Source organism: Thunnus albacares, chromosome 3 (genome assembly GCF_914725855.1).
Source record: "Thunnus albacares chromosome 3, fThuAlb1.1, whole genome shotgun sequence".
Classification (NCBI taxonomy): Eukaryota; Metazoa; Chordata; class Actinopteri; order Scombriformes; family Scombridae; genus Thunnus; species Thunnus albacares.
In genome coordinates this window covers 26,983,139-27,008,450 of record NC_058108.1, presented here as the reverse complement: position 1 = coordinate 27,008,450, position 25,312 = coordinate 26,983,139, and the positions used below count along the sequence as shown (strand labels likewise).

Here is a 25,312-nt window from a genome sequence, read left to right as displayed (position 1 = left end):
TCAGTTATGGTGGATTACAATAAGCCTTTTTCACAGCAGACATTTTTGTTATCGTGAGAACAGGCATTATTAATAACAGTAACAATGGCTCTGTTCTGTTCAAGAGTCCCAGTAAGTTATGACAGTTTGACAGTGAGCGCACTAAAGCAGCTTAATGGAATTCAGCCATCACTCATCATTAACACCTGTGCTTTTTCTACTGTGACATGTCAAAATGTCTTCTGGGGATAAGGAGTATGGTGACAGGTTTCCATGGTAAATCAAATGTATCAAAATATCCTTGGAAACTTTTGTTCCAGACACACTTGCCAAAATACGCCTACATATGGCTAAATAAACTGCTTCTGTTCGTAGCTTGTTGCACAGTTAGCTGCTTATAGTTAAGAAAAAATAATCATGATGACTGACAAACGTAAAAACAGTCATTTTCAACATTTAACAGCCACATTTTGAGCCTTACTAAACAAGACTTAATATTCTACAGTCATGCTAGCATCTCTGTGAGGCTGTACTTAGGCACCGCAGTGCTTTGAGCTTACGTTAGAATGATAACATGCTAACAATAACAGTAAAATGGTGATGTCTAATATATACATGTAATATTTACCATGTTTAGCATCTTTTATTGGCATGCTAACTATTGCTAATACTAAACACAAAGTGCAGCTGTGAAATTGATCATGTTTACCATCTTTGTCTTGTGTGTTAGCATCCTGACATTTGCTGATTGTCACTAAACACAATGTACATTTGAGGTTGATGGGAATGTCTATATATTTAAGTATTAGGTCATAAACCAAAGTATCGGACAAATTAAAATTTAGACCTGATGATGGTGCTTGATGGAAAATGAATATGGACCATCAATGTGACTGTAGCTGTCCTGAGGAAGACATGAAGGCCTCAACCAAATTTCATGGCAATCCATCCAGTAGTTGTTGAGACATTTACTGAAAGTACAACAGGAAAAGTCTGTGTATATAAGAATATGGCAATACATAAAGTTCATCAGCCATCAGATATTTCAGTGTGGACTGACTTACTTTGCCATAACTGCACCATGCTGCTACCATGGTTAAGAATAAAAAGCTCCGGTTGAGTCTTTAATGCAATGTGAGAATTGAAAAGATGAATCATGACTCTTTGATGTGCTTGAAGATGAAGGACAAATGTGTAAACTAATGAATATATTGGAAAATCCACTTGTACACATTCCCTTCTCTTATGTGCTTATTACTATGCTAATACTTATACTCGGATATTCTGCTTTTTTGGCATAGGTTGTTTTCTGTTAATACTCACTAGGTGTTGCTTTTCATCTCAAGACTCCACATACAAATGCAATCTTACAGTATGAACAGAAGTGTTTATTGGAAAGACATCAAATTGTGAGAAACTGGCAAGATGAAAGTGGCAAGTCTCAGTCTGTTTTCTTGTCATCACTGCTGAGCTAACAAATAGGGCTGTTCAGTTATCACCTGCACAATGTTCATACACAGAGGTGATTTATAAGGCAAAACATTACAGTGTTATGTTAAGAGAGAAAAGTGTAGCTATTATTGCACACAAACACATAAAACAGATTTAGGACCTGGGAGTGTTTGGCAAAGTGCGTGTCCATATGCATGCGTGTCAGTAGCTTATTTGTATGTATGTCTGTGTCTGTTCTCATAACATGGTAATCTATGCAGAACGATAAGTGGTGATGAGGTCGTGTCCCTCCGGTGGTCTCATTCTGGCACGAGCATGAGTCTCACAGTACAGCTGCCCCTCCACAAAGAAATAGCCCTTCTGTTTGAGGTTGACGTCGCAGTCGGAGCAAACAAAGCAACCAGGGTGACGATATTTGTCTCGTGCTTTCACTACTGTCCCACTGTAGTAAAGGAGACAGAAAGAAGATAAGAGATGTTAAGAGCAAAGAAGTGATGGAAAGTGACGTGAAACATGAAAATATTAAATTCTTAAGTTACAGTATCCTTATACAAGAAAATAAATCATTTTTGCCATGTTGAGTGTTTACAAATTTCCTGTGTGTGCTCTAAAATACTCAAATTGAAATTGGATGGACAAAATAACAGGGACATCTTTGTCCTTTTTATGTACAAACTAACAATATTCAAAGAGTAACTTAACACCAGGTTTACAAGCAGTTTTAAAGGTGCAGTGTGTACAATTTAGTGGCATCTAGTGGAACAGACTTGACAGAAATGGAATATAATATTCATAAGTATGTTTTAATTAGTGTATAATCCCATGACAATAAGAATTGTTGTGTGTTCGTTACCTTAGAATCAGCCCTTTATATCTACAGAGGGAGCGGGTCCTCATCTATGGAGCCCGCCCGGTTGCACTGCCATGTTTCTACAGTAGCCTAGAATGGACAAACCAAACCATGGCTCTAGAGAGGGCCTTTTGTGGTTTTTGCGAGTTGAGTGGCCACTGTAGGTTCTCCTACATGCTTGAAAGGGGAAGCGGAGGGCGAGGGATATTCAGTTGGTTGCAATCTGCAACCTCACTACTAGATGCCACTAAATCCTATACACTGGTCCTTTAACAGTCCTTTCTGGTTTGACCTTTCTCCATATCCAGCCTCACTCGATGGGTGTGGTCAGAAGTGTGCTTTGTTATTGTTTCGTTAGACCAAAATTCGCTTCCCGTTCATGTCTACATGGAACAGGGTGAGGCTTCTGGCAGAGTTCAGTCTGATTAAACTTTGACTATGAAATATTGTTAGTCTATATCCTTTTTTTTCCGTTTTATAACTGCATGCTAAGTAGTACCAGCAGCAGAGAAAAAGAGATGCTGTTTGACTGCAGTGAGTGCAAGGACAGTGATGTGTTTGATAAAACGCTGTATAATTCACACTTTGTGGACTATTGTTGTAAGCATGCTAGCAATGCTAGCAATGCTTCCCAATGGATTAAAACAAGGTACACTGAAATGATAAACAGACAGCAACACAATGAAACAAAAACTTACACCTTCGCAAAAATAAAAATAAATAAAATGAGAGAGTGAATGAATGAAGAGTCTTATTTTTGTTGTTTCCCCTCCAATTATACACATATATTTATTACTATTTCTATTCTATTTAAACCCTTTCAATGCACAAATTGAAGGACCTGACAGGATTACATTTTACTGTGATTGTACCTTATATGATTACATTAGACGAATAAACTTGATTGATGGATTGAAAATCCTGCAATCACACACAAACTCCACATGTAAGGTTCAGAGAAAGAGTAAAAGAATCTGATTTGCCAAACATAAAACACAGACACTGAACTGACTTTTACATAACCTGTCTAGAAATAAAAAGCCCTTCATCAGGATTTAAAAATATGTAAATTAATGCTCACAGCAAAAGCAGTTTCCTTTTCTTTCTTTTGTTTTTGGTTTAGCTTTCTGTGGGTAACCATCAAAAGGAAATTGCATAAAGGCATATAATGTTATGATTAATGTTTTTCTTTTATTTTGAACATGTCTCAAAGGATTCAATTCATGTTCAGAAGAGATGAGAGGTGTTAATCCATATCTATGGCAACGTTTGACGCTGTAATGCTGTGATGTTTCTGTAGTAGACGGTATTGTTCCTGTAATTTTGTCCACCCTTTGTATGCACTGATGCATTGAGGGTCTGAATGTGAATCACAGATGATATGTTCTATTTTTACTCACACAATCCCATTCCCACACTTGTCGCAGACAGGCAGTTTCTGCAGGTTTCCTGTGGGAGGAGTTGGTTTGGTTGTTGGGGCTTTTACTGTCCTGGTCACAATGGGACGAGTGCCTGCCCACATGGGAGAGAAACCACTCAGCACAACAACTCTGTACTTATTCATGATTAGAGCACATATTTAAAAACAAAACACTCAAGAGATCCTGTATGAGGGCAGGGCCACTTTGAACCTCTTGAATCCTAAATGACACTTCCTTTTGGGTTACAAGCCTATATTTGTAACTACAACTGTATCAGGAAACATTACCACCCAGCCAATAAAGGAAACACATGGAGAAGTGCTTTTGTAATTACATATTGTGTAGCACACTACAGTACTCTAATAATAAAGGTTATTGGGGTATGTCAGAACATATTGTGTAGCTTTGTGTTGCTTTAATTGTGTTGTTTATAGTGTGAGTTGAATTAGTGATACCGTGTCAAAATATTGCACAAATAATTTAGATACTAATTTTATGCAATCATTACAGTCTATTTCTGTTACCTGAAGCCATAATGGATATAATTTACTGAAATTATTGTTTATGACTCAGTTAATAGGTGATCAAATGAGCAATGTGATTCTTCATGAATAATATATTGAATATATATGAGTATATGCTCATGAAATAAGCAACAAACTAAAATTTTATTGAGTTTCACATTCAAGAACTTAACCAATATGCTCCTTAAGGACTGTTTGGGTGTGGTTTGATCCAATTTTATCGACAGTCACCAAACAACCCATCAATTATCATCAGATTCTGAATCAAATGTTGCTAAATCCTGACTGGTTTGCAAGTAGGTGACACCTTTTTCTAATACAATGTATCAACCAAGCGGCAACCTCTGGGGCTGTAAAACGAAGCCAATGCAGAAGTGCCAAAAACTGCAGTTCCTTGAATGGCCACTTGAGGCTGGCTCCAAAAGTGAGTCAATCCCCATCGACCCCCATGTTAAAATGCCCAACTTTACAGCAGAAATAAACATGTTTACATCCTGGTGCAAAAAATGGTTTAGCTCTCTATAGCTAATTTGCCCTTTCATGACAACAGTACGGGAGGTGAATTTTTTTATAACTCACCCGTTTAAATTTTATTAAACGGTAAAGTTATGCATGTTGAAGGACATGGCTGCTTTGAGTGACACGTCCGCCAGCCATTCGGCTGAAACACGCCACCTAGCCTTTTGCCCATTTTTGATTGGCTGGGAGTTACATAGCGTCACGCACTGCCAAGATGGCGACGGCCGGAGCGGCTCACTTTGAGCTTCAAAACTTCTCTTCAGAAACCAACGGCTGATGTCACGGAAACTACATCCATATTTTTATACAGTCTATGATATCAACGCAGAAGCAGTGGGGTATGCCAGTGCATTGTTGCTTTGGAAATGGTCATCTGTGTCTGTGCGTTGCTTTGATGTGAACAGCCCAATTTTACAACATTTACGACCTTTTGCACGTTGCATCCAGTCATGTTGCGAATTATTGATCTGAACTGGCCTTAATGTTAAATAACCAAGTCTTTATAACTCTGGAACAAAAGTGTGTTCATATAACATCCCATCACTCAAAATTCAGTGAGGCGTTGTGTTGGTCTCTCTACCAGTAAAAGTACAAGCATTCAGCCTGTCCTCTGTACTGGGTGATTTGAAGGAAATGCATCATCGAGGAAAGATGAAGAGCTCACCATCACTGTCAATGAAGTCCTGCAGGGCTTTGAACGAGCCAGACTGCCGAGGCTCCTGTGGCTCCTCCTGATCTTTCTGTAACATCCGGTACACATCAGATTCTTCAATGCTGGCTAAAGTCCTGGGGCTGAGCGGCACAGTCAACCACACAAAGATTCAGACACATATATACAGTATAGGAAGCAAACATAAATACACACTACTCTGGTCTGTAGGACTATGACAAATTAAACCTTCTTTTTTGCAGACCAGCCAAAGTCCATTTCATCAGGACTGGGTTGCACCAGCTGTTTGTAAATCCATCTCTGAGTTTTTGTGTAAAGTCTTTCCAAAGTTCTTAATAAGCTAGTTTCAAACTAGTGAATTATTAAATCAGGTTACATCATTAAAATTTAAGAAAATTACATAAGCTAGTAAACACGTTAGTAAAGTGTAAATCAGTTGCTAAAAAACATCTATAGTGCTGTCCTGTAAGAAGCATCAAACTATGTAAACAGGAAGTCAATGTAGCATCACGACCTATAGCATAATTTTCAAAGTAACAGTTTTTAGAGCCAAAAGATGAAATGAACTTAACTGCCAATCCTTTGTGAATGTATGACTTTGTTTTATTTGTAAGTGCATACCTTGAGAAATGCGCATTTTACAATTAGCTTAGACGAATTCATCCATTTCAGCAAAAACATTGTAAAACAGGAGCTAGCCGTTGTTATTTGGTCATTTACTCTAGCTAACTAGTTAGTTGTTATTCTAGTTATTGGTGTAAAGTTTTGTAATTTGAGGTTTAGTGTGTTTTTTCTGTGAAATTTGAAGTACCAGGTCAGAAATGTTGACTATATTCCATATATGACTATATTCCATATTACCTCTTTTGCTTTTCAATTTAGGCAGGTCTGATATTCTCAAGCTAACGTTTGCTTTTCCAGTTGGTTTATTCATCTAACACAACAGTTCCACCTGGCAGTTAGTGTAAATATTTAATAGCAACTCATCTCTATGTAAGAACTAGTTTGTGTGGTGCAACTGGTTTTAATTTAGTGATGTGTAAATGTCCCCTTAATAAACACTTATGTTATAACTAGGCAAAGTTTGAATTTAGGAACAGCTGGTGCAACCAGCTTCATGCTAGCGGCAGAAATGATGCATTACAATCATAACTGCTTTGCCCTGAAACTTGTGGTTAGTTAGTAACTGCAAGATCAGGTGAGAACAACCAGCTGGAGATCATGGAGATAGAGTATGTTGAGTCAAAAAGGAGAAGAGTTTGATGCTAAATGTGAGATGGGTGAAAACAAAAACAACAACAACAACAAAAAAAAGAGAACGAGAGAGGCTTTTGATTAAACACACAATATGCAATTTTAGCCACTAGGGGTCTCTCAATCAAAACAATAACAGAAGACAGAGTGTGATGACATGAGATAACGTGAGATCATGGGAGTTGTTGTCTTCATTGTTAAACAACCAGCTTCTTTGGATTACTTAGGATTACTCCAGTGTTCATCGTTCAGGATGTTTTTACCAAGAGCCGAATTATCTGCAGAGGTCTCCTTTCCAAAACAAAAGGACCTGGTAATTAAAACAGGTAAAAACACTGGATAAAGCAGTTTCAAGTAAAAAATCAGTTAAAAACGACCAAGATCTAAAAAGTTTATCATAAAAATGTGGCTTTTACCTGATAAAAAGTCAGTTTATAACAGTTTTTGTCAAACAACCACAACGCCAACGTATTATGCTATATGCGTATACTCTTTGGTAGACGCCATTGTGGTAGTTACATATTATAGCTTTAATGAATGGTTTCAGCTATAATTTCAAGGTTACTGATTCAACAACTTGCCCCTTTCAAGCATACTGTTGTAGTTTTTCTTCATAATCATGGTTTAATATATAATAATTCCGTCCAGTCTGCTAATAGTAGTGGTTGTGAATGCATCATTAGAGTGAGTCTCTGTGGTATCAGCCGACATGACCTGAGTTTGATATGATTTATGTCTTTTTCAGAAGTTGTGGTTAAGCCATGGAAAGATTCATTCCTGTGTGCTGTTGTAATATATTCTGAGTGCGACACACCATATATCAGGTAGCCTAATGAAAGCCACATGACTTCATTGGAAGGCTGGAGGCTTACATACTGTAGCACATCTGTGGCCATATTAAGCTATTCAGCTCAGTTCAGTCATTTCACAACATCAATACATAAAAATACACGCCTGTTCCTACCACACTTCAACAGTTGTGAATAGTGACATATTCTCTATTCCTGTTATAGTTAGCTGTTGCAATAACACAAAGAAATACCAGGATACTTTTCACTACAGCTCAGTCAAGCACCTTAATGTCACACCAATCCTTCATTGTGGCAGAAACGTAGACAACCTAGTGAAAATTGGTCTGACAGTTAGTCCCAGTAAGATCCAGACCCCAGCCGATAAAGGTAGCACTTTTGAATATTAGATCTCAATCTAGCAAGACATTTTATATTAATGATTTTATCTCTGAACATGGTCTTAGCTTTTTATTCTTAGCTGAAGCCTGGCTTACTTCAATTGCTTCAGCTACTTTGTTAGTTGTAAGTGCACCTTTTTATATGCCAGTAGACAAGATAAAAGATGGGGTGGGATCGCCAATATTTTCTCTAGTAGTTTTATCTGCACTCAGTGTTCTTTTAGCAATTTTCTAACATTTGAATACTTAGCAATGGTTATCAAAGCACACCAGCCTCTACTCATTGTGACTGTCTATCAGACCCCAAACATGACAGCAACTTCTTATCAGTGTTTTATGATCTTATGTCCATTGTTCTTACTAGCCATGATAAAATCATTTTACTTGATGATTTTAATTTTCATGTTAACAGCTACGCTGATTCGAGGTCTCTTGATTTCTTGGATCTTGTTGCTTGTCTCAGTCTTGTTCAGCATGTAAAGAGTGCCAACCCCAATCACCCACAGTGGAAATAATGGACTTAGTTGTTACTAGGGATATTGAAGTTGACATTTTATCCTTTGCCAAGGTCCCTACTTCTGTCTTTTTGTGCCTTTATTAGCACCACCCTTTCTACATCAAATGACTGTCTAGACACTTGTGGTGAGGCATAATATTAACAATGAAGTTATTAGCAGATTTTGAAAATCTGCTGAATATCTTTCCTCCATCCCCCACTGGCTTAGTTGATGACCTTGTTGATGATTTAATGACAAATTAAGATTCTTACTAGATACAGTAAAAGATTTAAAAAAGGCAATTAATCGAAAATCACCATGGAGAACTGCTGCAATTTGTCAGCTGAAAGCTGAGAGAAGAAAGGAAAAGGAAACTTGTTCAACAAACTTGTTCACTTTGACATGTTTAAAGATCAATTTATAATTTACAACAATGCCAGGAAAGACAGACAAGCACATTTCTCAAAGATTATTTCAGAAAAACAAAATAATCCCAAAGTGCTTTTTCAGAAGTTGACAGTCTTCTAAATCCATAACTTGCTCTCTGCTGCTATAATAACTCCTCTACTCTTAGAGGCGAAGAATTTGCTTCATTTTTTGGGGAGCCAGCATTGTAAATACAGACACTCAAACTCCCTGGCATCTCCCTGCCCATAGGCCTCTATCTATGATGTCATCATTTGATTTGATGTCAGAAGATGTCATTGGTGAAGTGATTAGCAGGATGAAGTCTTCCACTTGTGTTCTAGACCCCATCCCAACCAAGCTGTTTAAATCCTGTTTCCAAAGCCTGTCCCAGGTAACAACTAGTATAATAAACTCCTCTCTTAATTTAGGCATCTTCCCCACAGCTTGCAAGACTTCACTGGTAAAACCTCTCCTAGAGAAATCCAATCCAGGTTACTCAGAGCTAAACAATTACAGACCCATTTCTAATCTACCTTTCCTTGATAAACTTCTAGAGAAAAATTGTTTTTAAATCAACTACTTGTTCATCTAACCAACAACGGCATTTTAGAAAAGCTCCAATCTGGTTATTTAGCAAACCACAGCACACAGACAGCCCTACTTCAAATTGTAAATGACCTGAGAATTATTGTGGATGCAAACAACATGGCTATCCTTCTTCTTTTAGACCTCAGTGCAGCATTCGATACAACTGACCATCAAATTTTAATTGACAGACTTAAGAAAGGGTTTGGTTCTCTCTGACCGTATATCAGCTTGGTTTCAGTCTTATTTAACTGGTAGACAGTTATTTGTCAGCCTGGTTGTATCAGAGACTCATGGTATTGAATATGGTATTCCTCAAAGAAGTCTTGTCGGCCCAATTTAGTTTTGTTATATATGCTCCCACTTGGAAACATTATTAACCATCACCATGTCAATTACCATTTTTATGCTGATGATACACAATTATACATCTGTTTCTCACCAAATGACCCCAATGCACTGCATGCTCTCATTGCCTGTTTCACATGTATGGATGAGTAAAAACTTTTAAAACTAAATGAGGAAAAAACTGAGATTCTATTAATAGGACCCAAAGCAACAAGAGAAAAAACTGCACTTGATGGTCTTAGCAAACAGATTAAAACAAAAATCACAAACTAGGGAGTGATGTTAGACTCTGATTTCAATTTTAATTATCATTTTAACAAGGTCATTAAAACATCCTTTTTCCATTTTAGGAATAAAAGTCAGACCCTTTTTCAGAAAGATGCTGAATTGTTCATTCATACTTTTATTACTACCCATTTAGACTATTGTAATTCCCTTTGTACTGGATTATGTAATAACAAAACTATAGTTCAGAACACTGCGTCCAGAATCTTAACTAAAACAAAGAAAATGGATCTCATCACCCCAGTGCTTAAGACACTGCACTGGCTGCCTGTAGCCTATCTTTAAAAGCTGATTTTAAAGTTCTTTTACTTGTCTATAAAGCTTTAAATGACCTTGCTTCTCCTTACATCATAGATTTTCTTTCATTTTATGTTCCCGCTAGATCACCAAGCTCCTCCACCACTTCTCTTTTAAATGCTCCTTATGTGTCCCATAAAAGTACCAGCGAGGCTGCTTTCTGTTTTTATGCCCCTAAACTGTGGAACACACTGCCTCTGGATATTAGAAAGCAAGCTCTCTCTTTATTGTTAACATGAAATTAAATACCTACCTTTTAAATCTGGCTTTGAATTTGCAGTGATGTTATCGCCTTAGTTTTTAAGTTTTAATAATTGCTTTTGATATATATATATATATATATATATATATATATATATATATATATATATATATATATATATATCTTTATCCCTGGTGTTTATTTTATTGACTGTTATTTTTTTATTTTTTAACATTTTATTATATTTTATTAGTCTTGCAAAATTGTATTTATTGTTATCTATTTTTGTTTTTCTTTTTTGTCTGTTGTTTTAATCTTGCTATGTGAGGCACTTTGGGCTGCATGTTTGTATGAAAGGTACTATATAAATAAAGCTGAGTTGAGTTGAGTTGAGCTGATACCTTTCATCAAACCGAATGACTGGCAGGGTGATTCAGGAGGGGAGTCATGTAAAGAGCAGGTGGAGGACAGTAAATGTAACAGCAGCAAAGCAGAAACAAGACTGAGTTCACAGCCATGCTAGTAAATCTGTGGGACTATACTTAGTAGGCACAGCAGTGCTTTGAGCTACATGCTATCACTAGCATGATAGCATATATGTAACACAGTTGTTACATATCTATTTAAACTAACGTGGATGAGAAGTCCTTAAAGTGCTCAGGAAAAAAATGGAAATTTGAACATCAGCAATTCCATGACAACTGGGAAGTTCCATCTGCTGAGGAAGATCATGTGTTTTGATCAAAAGCTCCAGAACAGCTATTGAGTGGACCTTGTGGTGAGATTGTTTTTGTCAAATAATGTAAAGATTGGCCTGAGCGTGATGCCAGAGGAAGGGGCATTTAGAGCTGAATTGTCAATTAAACAATTAATCAATTGAAAATTAAGTGAACATTTTTTATCATTTATGTCATTTCTCAACAAAAAAACAGTGCAGGTTCTCAAATGTGATACTTTGCTGCTTTTCTCTGGTGTTTGACTGGTACTTTACAGGACCAGTCAAAAGTTTGGACACACCTGAGAAAGTGTCCCCAAACTTTTGACTGGTCCTGTATAATTTGAATACAGAATATAGTTTATAAAACATGTATCTTTGTTTATATTCTACTTTATAAAAGATTCATTGATTATTTGAAAAAAAGGCTCAATAATCAATAATGAAAACAGTCATTACTTGGAGCCATAAAGCCAACTAATATGCTAACATGCTATAGTTTAACATATGAGCAATGTTAGCAGTTAGCTAATTCAATAGCAAATTTTAGCCTTAACCTTAAAGTACAGCTGAGTTTGACTTTCTGTTAGCTTTGCAGTATGTTGTCATGATTTTAAGTGTTGTATAAGTGTAAATTGCTAATGGTACAAGTTGAAAAGTCAGAGGAGACAAAGTCATGATTTACTCTCTGTATTAAGTGTGTCCCAAGATAGCTCCCCATTCTTTCAGTATGTGCATATAATGAATAAGTTCTTCAGGTGTCCTCATGCTTCTGTTCAGCTGGGACATTGAACTCTCTTCATACATGTATGTAAATAATATACTGGTACTAAGACTTTGTTGACAGATTTTCTTTATTGGATCTCATGGTTTAAAATTATGATAATGCAAAGAGTAATTTCACCATGTTTGTAATGCTCAGAAAAATGTATTCATGTATTTTTTTGTGTGTTTGTATAATGATTGTTTACAGAGAAAAAAAAAAAGTATTTTGGGACCCATTTAAGCACATCACATGATCTGTAATTCACAGTGCTGTTACTGGGGGTTTGGGACCAGAAATGTTTGTAGCCTACCAATTTCATGGCAGACCACTCGTTATTTTTAAAAATACAGTATGTCAACAGATGGACTGATGGACAGGCTGAAGGACAGAACATCCAGGGAGCGATGTTGCTAAAAAAAACAAAACAAAGCTTACCATAATCAGTGTTGTTACAACTCACATGCTGTTAGTTGCTATGGTGCAGGGCTTTGAGTGAACCTTAAGCTGTGGATAGCGTGAAGACCAGTCACCTCTCAGGCTTGGGGTGGACTATGCCACGGATCTGGCCCTCCATGGCGTCCTGGATGTTGCCTGAGGAGTAGAGCCCTATGGGAGTGTTGTAGGCTGTACTGACCACCTGACGCTTGTCATCGATGTTGGCTGCCGCGACGAACGGCTGAGCTTTGCGGTTGTGAGCAGCGCCAATAGGTTTGTACTCCTGAAAAGAGAAAAAGGGAACAATACTGAAATAATGATGGAAAGCTGAATGGCTATCATAATCCTTAATCACACACTCTCACAAACCTGTCGCTCTGCTTCCAGATTGATTTTATATGGGTGAGCTTTACCGTCCTCCATTACACGTGGTGACCACATGCTTGACTTATTCCTGGGTACAAAAGACAGATCTTGGTCAGACAGTGTGTGTGTGTGTGTGAGAATTTTCTGTAATCCCGACCTGTAAAAGATTAAAACTGTGGTTCAAACTTGTCGTTGGCCTTTTCCGGTAATACCATAGGATACTATTTAACTATGTGAACTGGGTTTTGGGTGTATCCGAACTGAAAAAGTAACAGAACCACTAAATTCACTTTTGAATGTGCTGTTATTGTCCCATAAAAGAATCTACAAAGGAAATATAAGAGCATGCTCACAGCTGGAAACACTTAAACCAAAATACAGATGGTACGGTGGTAGAACAGCTCTGGGTAGATCATAGAAAAAGGTGTTTAATCTTTGGGAGGGGACAAGCTTTTTGCTTTCTCTTTGTATTTTCAGAAGCTTTCCAAAACAGCAGTCTTGTCTAGTAACTGCAGAAACAATACACTATGAAGACTAGTATGTAGTTCATATTGTAGAGGTTGCAAGATGATTGACAGGACAGGAGAGCTGTAAACAACATATTTCTGACACTCAATATTCATTGATTTTTTTCTACTTTTGTCTTTTTTCTTGTGAATTGATGGATAATTTTGCTTCTCCAAGCTCCTAAAAAAATAAATAAATAAAACAAGGAAAAGAAATCACTCCTTGATTACAACCTGTAGCCATACAACCAGTGATGAGAGGTTTCATGTTGACATTGCCTTGTTTTAAGGGGTCACAGGCTAAAACAATTGGCTGTACAGTATTAGTATGTAGCTGTTATACATACTTACATATGGACCTTTTATAGTACAGAAGGTGGACACAGTAAAAACAACACCTGTGCACTAACATAATTCAGCACTAATAATAATGACCTTCAACTTAACTCAAAAATGAATCAACAGCTGTCTGACACAAAAATGGAACAATATAAGCTTCACAAACAGGAATTATTGCAAGGCTAGTATATTAAATTTCATTATACTGCGCAGGCATTGCCTTTATTGTGGCCTCCACCTGTTTATGTGCCATGTATGTGCTTGTAGAGTCTGCAGATAACCTTTCAACTGTCAGACAGAGCTGACGGGTGGATTCCTTTATCTTGTTCTGGGCTTCACAGTGCAGCATGTCTGTGGCTGGGACTCCTTCGATGGCCAGGATGAGGTCACCTGCACATAAATTGGCAATGGAGGCCTTACTGCCCGGGGTGATCTGGGTGGGATTAGAAGAAGGGATAAATAAGAAGAGAGGGGAGATGAAAGAACAACAAATTTAGGATTGTGTTCAGATGAGATGCAGATTGTTCCCTACAGGGCGTGAGGGGTCACTGAATGGTTCCATGTGTGTGAAAATTATGTTAATCACACACTACAGCCTTTGCAGTCACCAGATCTCAACTTGGCTAATATGAGAGATTTTGGAGCGACATGTTAGACAGTGCAGCACCATCACCAAAACACAAAATTAAAGGACATGGCTGGTGATTTTCTTTTTTTTCTTGTTGACAACAAATCTCTAACCTGATGCGCCAAATGGTTTCACATAACCATCTGAGAAGTCGTCCTTAGAAACTGTTTGGAAAAGGGCAGGCACTTTCAAAAAATTCTTGGCAGGTGATTGGATGAACCATCTGTCTTATCACCTATCACGGGCTATCGCTTCTCACTGTCATCACACCTAAACCATGTCTCTAGCTGCCAGTAGTTCTAGGACACTGATTGGTCTTAACCCCAGTTGGTTTGGCCAAAAGCACATAACTTGAAGCCTGACAAGATGGATTCTTGCGTAATCTTGTGAATCCAGCTGCCTTGCAAGGTAAACAAATCTCATGTGCAGAGCCAAAGCACAAATGAATTGATCCTACTTACAAGTATTAAACAGCTCCAAAGACTAACAACAGTGATCACATTTCCTGTCTCAAGAGATTAGTCCCATGTAAGGCAGAGCTTCTAAACAAACTACTATGATTACTCTTTGTGATGAAAGAGCATATCAGCCAGTTCAATGGTGTGACTCAGAGACGCGTTTTTAATAGTTTTTGGCCAACAACCGAGGTCTACAGCACAGAGAAATAAGATATATCAGGCTTTGGATACACGCACAACACTCGTAAGTAGATCAATTTATTCTTGGTTTGGCTCTGCACATGAGATTTGTTGACAGTAAAAGTACAGAAAATCACCAGCCATATCCTTTAAGGAAGTATTGGAAGAAGAGAAGAAGAGGCTTGTGGTGGCCCAACACCTATGCTGGTTTTCCCTTAATTGGTCACTACTGTATATTTAAAAAGCAGAAGGGCTCAAAATTTCATCAAAAGAGAAGGAAGAAGACAGTTCTCTCTATTTGCTTTTATTTCCCCTTTCTGTTACATTATTCTGTATTGACTTTTGTTTAATCCATTGAAAAATAAATCAAGAAATAAAGCATTTATATATAATTAAATTCTCACAAACAGAAATATCTCACTAAACAACACTATAATTGACAGGGTCATGAGAATTTTGGGACCTAAAACAGGGTCATGGGGCAGAAAAAGTTGACGAACCTTGAATTGGCACATTAGTAGAGGGGATAGAAATGTGAAAGTCTGTTGCTCATATTCGTTTTGTTTTTTATATTGTTATTTCTCTCTTTCTATGAGTAATTTCTCAGAGCAACAGCCAGAAAACAGAAAACCCTCTCTGTCTTTTTCTATCTGTCTCGCCATCATTTCTTCCTTCTTTTAAACCCATTCAAACAGTCTGAGTACTTGCATGTACAGATGGTGCAGCCTTGTGAAAGGTTTCGGCCTGCTCTCCATCACTGACACTTCATCTCTTAATGCAGTGCTCAACTGCAAGGCCCCTTGTTCATGTTCCCCTGCTGGGATCACAGCTTTATATGATTTTGCTTTTCCTTCTCTGAGTCTCACCTGACCTAAATACTCCTGCAAAACACAGACCCCACTAAGAAGGCCAGCTATTCAGCCAAATTCCTAACAGGAAAGATTCCGGTCATGAATTACCTGAATTTGCCATTTTTTTCTCCTTATTCACCCTACAAAACACTGGATGCTCTATGAGATGCAGCAGCAGGTCTCCCGTTACAGTGGGGCATTGCCCTGGTTGGTATTCATGCATGTAAACAATCTGTCCCTTGTCATGGAGATAATATAAACATGTGCTGCTTCCCACTAAGTGACAGCATCGATGAATTTTGTTGGCCGGGAAATGATTAAGATCAATAGGAATTCCCAGAAAGCCATCAGGGTTGCAAGAATACCTCAGGAGGCATCTTCAATCGAACCGAACATTCCCACTTACACTACACAGGGCATGACCTATGCTTAGCCATATTGCATTACTGGACATAGGAAACTTAGCTACACTGGGATGTTACACTGAAACTTGAATTAGGTCATCTGCCTATAAATAACTGTGGATGAAAGTGCTGAGGGGATGTCTCATGCTGCCAAAGAGGGAGCAGTAATTTACACTGGAGCATTTGTTGGATCATTGCTGTGTGACTGTATGTTTTACTTCTCTGATGTCTGATATCTACACAACTATTTTTTTTTTATTGGATTGTTTTGTTTCCACCCGGCCCAGTTGTAATGTCAAACATTTGTCTCTGTTTAAAGTACAACCATCTTTTCCTTCATTCTTTCTGTCTCTGTTTTCTTCCTTCTGTCTTTCAGACGTTCCTCTGTCCTTCCTCCTATCTTTCCTGCTCCCTCCTGCCTTTGTGTTTTCCTTGTTTCTTTCTTTTTTCTCCTTCCTTTTATCCATGTGTCTTCTGTTTCTCATTTATTTTTCTTTGTCAACTAATCTGAAAGCACAAAAACTAAACTGAGTAAGGAACAAGGTTGTCATAGAACAAAAAAAAACTACTCTTCTTCTCTATGAGTATGTTGACTTTGGATACTTGATTTGACAACTTGACGTTGACATTTTACTCCTGAGCTTTTCTTTAAGTAACATTTTGAATGTAAGGCTTTTACTTCTAATAGAGTACTTTTCTCTTTATGGAAATGCTATTTTTTAGGTATTTGAGTATTTCTTTGATGACTGATTATAGCAAATAGATGGAAATGAAATAATTTGCTAAAGAGGAGCAATGAAGGAACAAAAGAGGAAGTAAAGAGTCTAGTAAATAAAGGCTATCTAGGAAGTACTCTGCAAAGAAATCTCGATTGTCCAAAATAATGTGAAATCCTGCTGCATAAATCAATATTTTCATACAAACAATGGATCTAATGTCTATGTATAATGTGAAAACTGTTGCTTGTAGTGACAAACCACTGTGGAGATCCCTTCAGCTCTCTATGGAGTGTTTTGCTGTCTTTCAACTCTTTGTTTTGGTTCATGCTCACTGTTCTCATAAACCTCCTTTCCAGCAGCAGCAGGTAGCTGTTTTTAGTGAAAAAAACTCTGTACACCACCTGCCCAGCACTCAACAGCAGACTGACAAAGTTAGCAACAAACTAGTGAACGCAGTTGAGTGTTTAGCAGCTAAAGAGGCACATATTTCCATCAGGAGTTGGTGGAGACCAAAACAAAGCTAAAATTAGAGTGAATACTGAACTTACATTCGCCGGGTGGCCCGAAACATGACTCCAAATCAGTGCTGATGTTACTCCATATATGCTGGATGTGGTAATAGGGACTATTTGCTAAGAGTTTGACTTTATAAGGTAATAATATGTCAATGCCCTGTATACAGCTTTTTATACGCTGCCCTGAAGTGGCCAAAATGCAACTCATACAAGGAGAATGGTCAAAATTAATGCTGGATCCTTTCCTTTCCACAATGCAACGAGCCCAGCTAACCCTGATGGCATTACCAGAGTTATTTTCTCAGACTTGCTGTAACAAAGCTCCTCCAGAGACACATAAGGCATTCACAGGGTCAATAGCACTCCTCATTACAAGTAAACCGACCCTGCAGTGTAAAGTCGGCGGAGTGCCCCTTTAAGGCTGCTGTCTGCTGCTGTCTGCTGCTGTCTGCTGAAGAAAAAGATGATAATCACTTGTGTTTACTTTCCCCGGACCAGCTGGAAACATCAGCGGGTTATAAAGAGGAGGATGTTCCTGACCAAAAATGGCAGTGAAGGGAGACACTGGATTCACTTGTGCTTGAATGAAGCTTGTGCAGCAACAGTTCCTTTACTTATGTCACGTAGACAGTGAGATGAGGTGTTTTATCAGTTATATCTCAGCTTTGTCAGTCTTTTCTTTGATCACATCTCTCTCTTACAAATACATTTTCACACATTGCTTCTTGTGTTACTGCTCACATATCGTTTACCCTCACTGATACCTCACTCTCTCTCTCTCTTTCATTCCTTTCCTTCCTCGTCCATCCCAGTATTCTCTCATCACTGCTCTCATATAGGCCACCGAGTGTCCTCTAACACAACAGGTGTGAGGTTATTGGACAGAGCCGCTGGTTTGGAGACCTAACTATGCTTTTAGTCAGTGGTTCCCGATGTCTTTCCCTAAATATAGATGCACATAACCCCAACAGGAAGGGATAACTGAAGTCTGATCCTGTGTTGATGCTGCAGATACTACACAAATGAGTCTGAACGCTGAAAATAAAAACACAATATTCAGTATTAATATCAATAAAATTTTCTGGTGGTGAAGAAGTTTACTTGTTATATAGAGGGGCAAACAACAAATGTGGTGCTGCTACTGCAATAATATATGAATATTGGTAGATTAATATTTATGTATTTGTAGGAACATCTATTTCTGTATGTCGTGTTTTCTTATATTGACTCATTTTTGTGTTTTTCCCCTTTCTTTTGCCTTTTCCCCCCTATTTATCTATGTGTTTGTTGATTAATTAGTTAATTAATTTATTGATGGGATTCGCTTCCTTTCAATTTAATGAATCTTTATAGAGTCATAACTGTTAAATTAGCCAAAAAAGTGTGAATAATAGTGCTAATGCCACAAGTAATAATACTGAAATAAAGTTGACAAAAAACAACCAGTTATCAGTCTGATGCAACACATACATACTGACATACATTTGATGCATCGACGCATTGTTGAAAGTATGGAAATATGTTATTTTTTTTTAAATGGAATTAAATTTGTATTAGCAACAATACTTCTGGTTGTTCAATTTAATCATTACATGCGATTCAGTTGTTTGGCTGTACTTTGGATCAACAGGAAATATAATTTCAAGGAAATTATCATTTTCATCAACATCTGAAGATAAATTCTGGTTTCTTAATCTACCTTGACCTTCCACATTGTTTGCCTCTTTTCCTTTTTATCAAATTATCTGTGCAATCAATCATTTGTTTGTCCAAAATATCTGTGATCGGTTGAATTTTCTTTAATGAATTACAGTAATATTTACTTTTATTATGTTATCTGTCATCTCCCAGCTCTGCCTGTGCTGCTAATCTGCCATTATGATAACCTGCATGATGCTGTGAGTTGACCTCAAGCTGAGGTTTAAGATCTTCTGAACAGCTGCACCATTATAATAGACATGTCATGATGGTGTGTGTAACACTGCGCTCATCATCCATTTTTCGCCGTCTTAACTCAGCTGCCGGCATGAACGTCAGCCCAGTCAGTTGTCAGTTTATCCAGAAGTATTAACTGGATTCACACACACCGTGAACCTCACTGTGCCCCTAAATGCCTCTGTCTAAAATTCACTGAATGAGACACGTGTATGTGTGTGTGTTTGTGCGCGTGTGTGTCTGTGTGTGTGCACATGTCAGAGTATAATGTAAGCTGCTATTTGTATCTAAGCCTCTTGCATTTACTGTGGCACAGGTGCGAGCTCCATACCACACCACAGTCCAGACAGACTTTCTAGAATGAACTCTCCCGGGAAACAATGTTGACACTAAAACAAACACTGACGTCTTCGGAGCAGACTGCCAGAGGATAAAATCACACTCACATTTTAGACGTTTAGCCAGTTTTACAAGGGTAGATTTAGTTTATCACCTAATTACAAGCAACCAACACTGAAGACATTCCTCCCAGACAATATCACAACCCAAAAAAATGTGCAAGGGAAAGAAATTAAATAAACTCAGTAAACAAGTTGAAAAGTTTTGTTTTGATGAAGTTATTATTATCACGAAGACATTATATCACACACACTCACCCTGGAGATGGTCAGGGGCTGGCTGAAGTCCTTTCCTCCTGCCAGCCGAAACCCCCAGGGGGCCGGACCGTCCAACACGACATTGACTGGCATGACCCTTTAACGTCTCCCTGCTGTTGGAGGACAGTGGAACAGGCTCTAAACTGCACCCTGCGAGGGAACAGAGTTAAAGAGCAAAGGAATATCAAAGTGATGGAGATTTTGAACCATGTGGAGTGGGAGGAGAATGGACAGATCCCACCCCGGGAGTGAAGTAATTGGTCAGATTTTGGGAACTGGCTCCCAGTCTGTTCTACCAGCACTTGCTCGCCAGTTTTCCTATTTCTGTTATCTTATTTCATGCTCTCTTTTTTACTCTTCTCTGCAAACAGATCTCAGTATTTTATCTTTTAAATCAGTTGCCACTAAAGCTTTCAGCATGTTACTCACATCCAGTTTTGGCTCACAGTCTGTTACATGGACACTTGCAGACAGACTAAAGATGTAAAGCAGCCCCCGTCATCGCTCCTCATCCCCGGGCAGCTCGGAGTCTGGCTGGCCTCCTCTTGCTCTGGTTGACGGGTCTTGCTGCTCCTGCCCTTATTTGGTCTGGAGGCGCAGCTCCACTCTGAGGCCCTGGAGGTCCCGCAGGCACATTCCAGCCACTATTGATCTGGATAGGACCCAGGATTCTCACTCCTGAGCTTGTTAACAATCCAGTTTCATTTTGAGTTGGATGTTTTCACCACATCATCTGTCTTTTTTTTTTCCATGTTTATACCACGAACCTGGTCTGTTTAGTGTTAAAACAACTTATTTTCCACTTCTCAAAAGACTTTGGCTCAAACCATTTTTGTGCCTACAAACTCTCATATTCTGTGTTTTATTCAGGCTGACTTTTCTCTCTGTTGTCACATGTCCTTGATGTCTGCGTGGTATCCAAAATGATAGAAACAACAAATGAGCTTGTGTGACTAACAGAGCAGTGTGTCAACATCCTGTGAGTAAGGCATGTTAATCCGTGTCAGTGCTTCTCTAGGGCATGTTTACATCAAGTAAATAAAACAAAATGCCAATTTAAACTGTTGTGCAAATTAAGAATCACAACACAAAATCCATCATCTGTGTAAAGGCTTGAAAATAATTTTCCACTGCAAATATTTTAAAGGGGAACAGATTCACAGTTCATTTCTGCTCCGTGACAGGTTGATGATGAAGCACTCATACAACAAATATTTCTCTGCACAAAAATGTAACAGTTTGCCTGCAATAAGTGCACAAATTCATCTCCTCATTCTCTCTCTGTCTCTCTTTTACACTGACTGACACCTGCAATAAAAGCATCTGAGCATATCTAGCATACAGTATTATAGTAGTGAAGCAAGTATTTGTGCTGTCCCATTGTATATGTTTAAAAGAGACATGTACATTGAAGCTGAACTACAGTATGTAACTTTTTAGAATTGCTGATTGCTGCCCTGCAAATATTTCAGCTTTTTTCTTCCTGCAAACATTTGAATGACAAATTCAAAAACATATTTCTGTGAGTTGTTAATTTGCAGATATTCTTACTATGTTAGACTATTGTCAGTTCTTTAACTGACAGAGAATATTTGGTTTTCAGTGTGTAGATTTGTGTGTCAAGCTACATATTAGCACATTAGGTTGTTTCTGAAAAACTCTATAATTACACAACAGCTACTTTTAGGAAATTGTTAAAAAAAACAAACAAAACAGAAACAAAACAAAACTATACACTGAAAACTATTTTCCATTAGTGAAAGAACTGTAAAGTCTCATTTGTTGCAAATTTTTGCAAATTAACAACTATGAACCAGCACTTACCAAGTAAACCAACTTAAAACACTTTTTTCTGATTTTCTTATATCAGAAATGTGGGAATATATTTCTTATATTCCCACATTTCTGATTTTACTTTTTATATTTTAATATTAAATTCTGAGTAGAGCTTAAACAGAGGAACTTTCAAAACTGTTGCAGCTCTGACTATATCACTTATGAGTGTTGATGGCTGTTATCAGACTCTGTTGTGCCTGTAAAACGACACCTAACAGTGATGTCTCAACAGCAAAGTGAGAAGTTAAACCACTGGAGGTCAGCAAAAACCTGAAGTTCGGCTTGTTAAGTAGCTGATAGATGAGACTTTCCATAAAGATGTCCTTAACGCTTTAAATGAATTTCCTGATAAAATAAAGGCAGTGAAAACACATTTTCTCAATCAGCTTCATACGCAGTGATGGATCCTAAATGAACAAACTATTTTAAGCCAAAGTTAGAGTGTTTTAACATGAGACGTTTCTGTTTTTCTTTTTTGCTCAATTTACTGGTGTGAAGTGGGCGGGGCTAAGGTGGAAAAAGGTGATTTTACATAAATCGGTGTAACAATCAATATGTATCAATATTTGAATCAGAATCTAATCATAACTTAAATGATTTGATTGACAGGCCACATGAAGCAGATTAACTTACTTTTTGAGTGTTTAACTCTTAAATCATATTATAAGACGTTTTATATTTTTTACTTTAATCATTGCTTATTCAGTGATAAATATTTGTTTTAATTTAATGTATTTAATAGAGAAATACTGAAATTTGAAAGGTTTTTAGGGGCTTCCAAGTATTGAAACCTGCATTGTTTACATTAGCATGCAGTCTTCTCTTTTATTTGCTCATTACTACTCATCAACTGACCTAACTGTGCTGTTGTGTGAAATAGAGGGATGTGTATTAACCCCTGCACCATCATGGGTCAAAACATTCTGCAGAATACCTTTAAACTTTATAAATAAAGGTTTCCTATTCAGTAAATGGTCATTTCTGGTTAGCTGAAAGGAAAAAAACATAAATAAATAATAAATGTCATCTAACAGCTGGATTTTATTAGCAACACAGCCCCATAAAATCATCCAACAAATGCTAAGATATTGTAGAAATACTCCAAGAGTGTGCATTGAATTTGATAATAACATGAATAACATATAAGATTTACATTTTCATTACATGTATAAACATATCAGGAGTCAAATTCACGTCTTCTGTCCAAATCTGTTCCTATTGTAGTATCAAAGGCAGACTAGACTAGTGTTTCAACACTGTGGAGTTTGTGGTTATGTTCTGTGCACACTTCAACACACTTTCCTGATGTTTTCTAAACTACATATGCATAAATTAATTTTTTGCATCACAGAAGAGGTTCACATATACATGGCTATTAAATTAGTGAGTTGGCTATAAGGCAGCAATCACCAACTCTACTCAATCTACCTAACAGTAACTTTTGTTTAAATATGTCACTGAATCTTAACTGAATCACGAATAACTGGAAAAAAAGGGCCTATGCGCCCGGCTATGATGACGGCTTTTCAAAAAAATTGAAAAGTAGCACCACTGATGAAGAAAACATGAAGAAAGAAAGAGAGGAAACCAAATGTGATGGTGGGTGAGAAAAAGCTGACTTTATAAAGCAAGTGGATGTTGGCCATTTTACAGCTCTCATACAAAAGGCTTACAAAAACACCACAGACACACACACATACACACACACACACACACACACACACGCACACACACATTGTGTTCTCACACCAGCTGAAATAGTGAATGACAGGAGGTGACGTGAGGGACAATGAATGATAAAACAAAATATATCTTAAGGTGCTTTAACAATTGTTTTGTTGTCAGTGTCCATTCTATGTGAAACAGGTAAAATGAGAAAAAAAAAAAAATCATACTCACTGAGCAAGACAAGCTAAGATGGAAATTACCAATAAGTAAAATATTATATAAACACATGAAACAGTGACACACTACCCTCTCACTCTGACAGCAGGGTTTAAAAGATGCCACCACAATCTAGTGGAAAAACTGCAGTTACAAGACCAGAGTTTTTGATAAAATACCATTTCATCCTGCGTCTGACTTAAATAAATTCAACATAAAACATAATGACACCTGGCAATCCATTATAGCCCATCAACTAGTGTGTTATTCGCCGTGATACTTAACTTGACAATAAAATAACAATCCTTTAAATGTGGGTTCGCTGCTGTTGAAAGATGTTCGCTTCCTCAATACAATAAAAGCAAAATATTGTTCCATCCTTTCTACAATCGTCTTATAACACAGTTTGACCAGCGTTCGTCCTCTAATAAATATAATACCTAAAAGGTCGGTAACCTTTTTTGCATACACTTTTCCCACATGACCAAGATCCCCCCCGAAAGCCCCACCGTCAGAGTAACCTCTCGTGTGTAAAAATCCAAAGTGAAATTTTTGAAATAAAACAAAACACAAATTTGTGTTAAAGAGTCGTTAAAGTGCATCAATCCTAGTGTGAAGATGACAGAACATTGAAACCAACAAGTTGAAAATGTTTTTGTATTTTCTTATCTAAAAGTTTAAATCTAATGTATTAACAATAGTGTCAATAATCATTTTTTTTTTTACACCTCCTCATTTGCAATATTAGCAGTAATTCATGATTGTGTTAAAGGATAAAATATATCCTTTTATACCTTTATACTTTTTCCATCAACCAATCAATACCTTGGGTAATACATAACATTGATACATGCATGTCTTTCCTTTCCACATGTAACTGTGGAAAGTAACAATCTTTTACCTGACATGGCTGCACAACAGACCTGCTGACAGAATACTGTTTCTACAACACTCTCCGCACTCAATGTCTTTGGGGATAATTGTGATTGAACACTGACATGAATTGTAACAAGTGTTTTTAAATATGCAGCTGAAATTTAAAAAAAAAAAAGAAAAGAAAAGGTGATTGTGGTGATTTTACTGCCCTTAAAAAGGTTGAAACAGAAAGAAAAGCACGACTGCGGTGCGCTGTTTACTATCATTGAGTGTTTGCAAAGTTCCTTCGATATCCTTCCATCAGTGTCAAAAGTTAAAGGTCACTGACAGGAGCACAAAGTTTGGGTTCTCCATGATAGAAAAATAAGGATAAAAAGATAAGGTTAAAAAAACAACATTATTTTTTTATAGAAGTCTTCCGTCAAAGATGGCTAGTTAGAGCTAAACGTTCTGTCTGTGTGAAGCCGACCCGCCACGCATTACACGCAAATACATAAAATGTGCGACGGGTCTTGGGGCGGCCACTCTTGGGATGTGGTGACCTGCAGGTGCTGTGCTGACGGGGCGATGAACGTGTCACAGAAAGGGGCGGGGCCAAAAGGGGTCTGGAATCATCATTATAGCTGCTTCACGTAGTTTCCTGGGAAAGTTCCAAACAACTTGCTCCTTCGAGAGGTCCCTGCAGACACAAAGAGCAACAATGAGATTGTCAGTGCTTGATACAGGAGTATTTCTGACTTACTAATACTATTCCAGCTCACTG

At 37.7% G+C, this 25,312-nt stretch overlaps 2 protein-coding genes across 8 annotated transcripts in view; both read right to left on the bottom strand.

The window, feature by feature from the left end:
* Nucleotides 1–1,346: 1,346 nt before the first annotated feature.
* Nucleotides 1,347–20,508, bottom strand: pdlim3b (PDZ and LIM domain 3b). The gene is made up of 8 exons (XM_044347363.1): nt 20,383–20,508; nt 19,954–20,103; nt 13,889–14,040; nt 12,766–12,850; nt 12,492–12,679; nt 5,410–5,537; nt 3,682–3,793; nt 1,347–1,873 (listed from the first exon to the last, which is right to left on the bottom strand). Exons 2-8 carry the CDS (start codon nt 20,044–20,046, stop codon nt 1,684–1,686), a joined length of 948 nt encoding a protein of 315 aa, XP_044203298.1. The 5' UTR covers nt 20,047–20,103; nt 20,383–20,508; the 3' UTR covers nt 1,347–1,683.
* A 2,875-nt stretch (nt 20,509–23,383) lies between these two features.
* Nucleotides 23,384–25,312, bottom strand: part of LOC122979687 (sorbin and SH3 domain-containing protein 2-like) — a 54,298-nt gene continuing 52,369 nt past the window's right edge. For all 7 annotated transcript variants that reach the window (XM_044347355.1, XM_044347354.1, XM_044347359.1 and 4 more), the window contains one exon: nt 23,384–25,228. In XM_044347355.1, the coding sequence (XP_044203290.1) occupies nt 25,167–25,228 (62 nt within the window). In that variant the 3' untranslated portion in view covers nt 23,384–25,166. The remainder of the gene's footprint in view (nt 25,229–25,312) is intronic.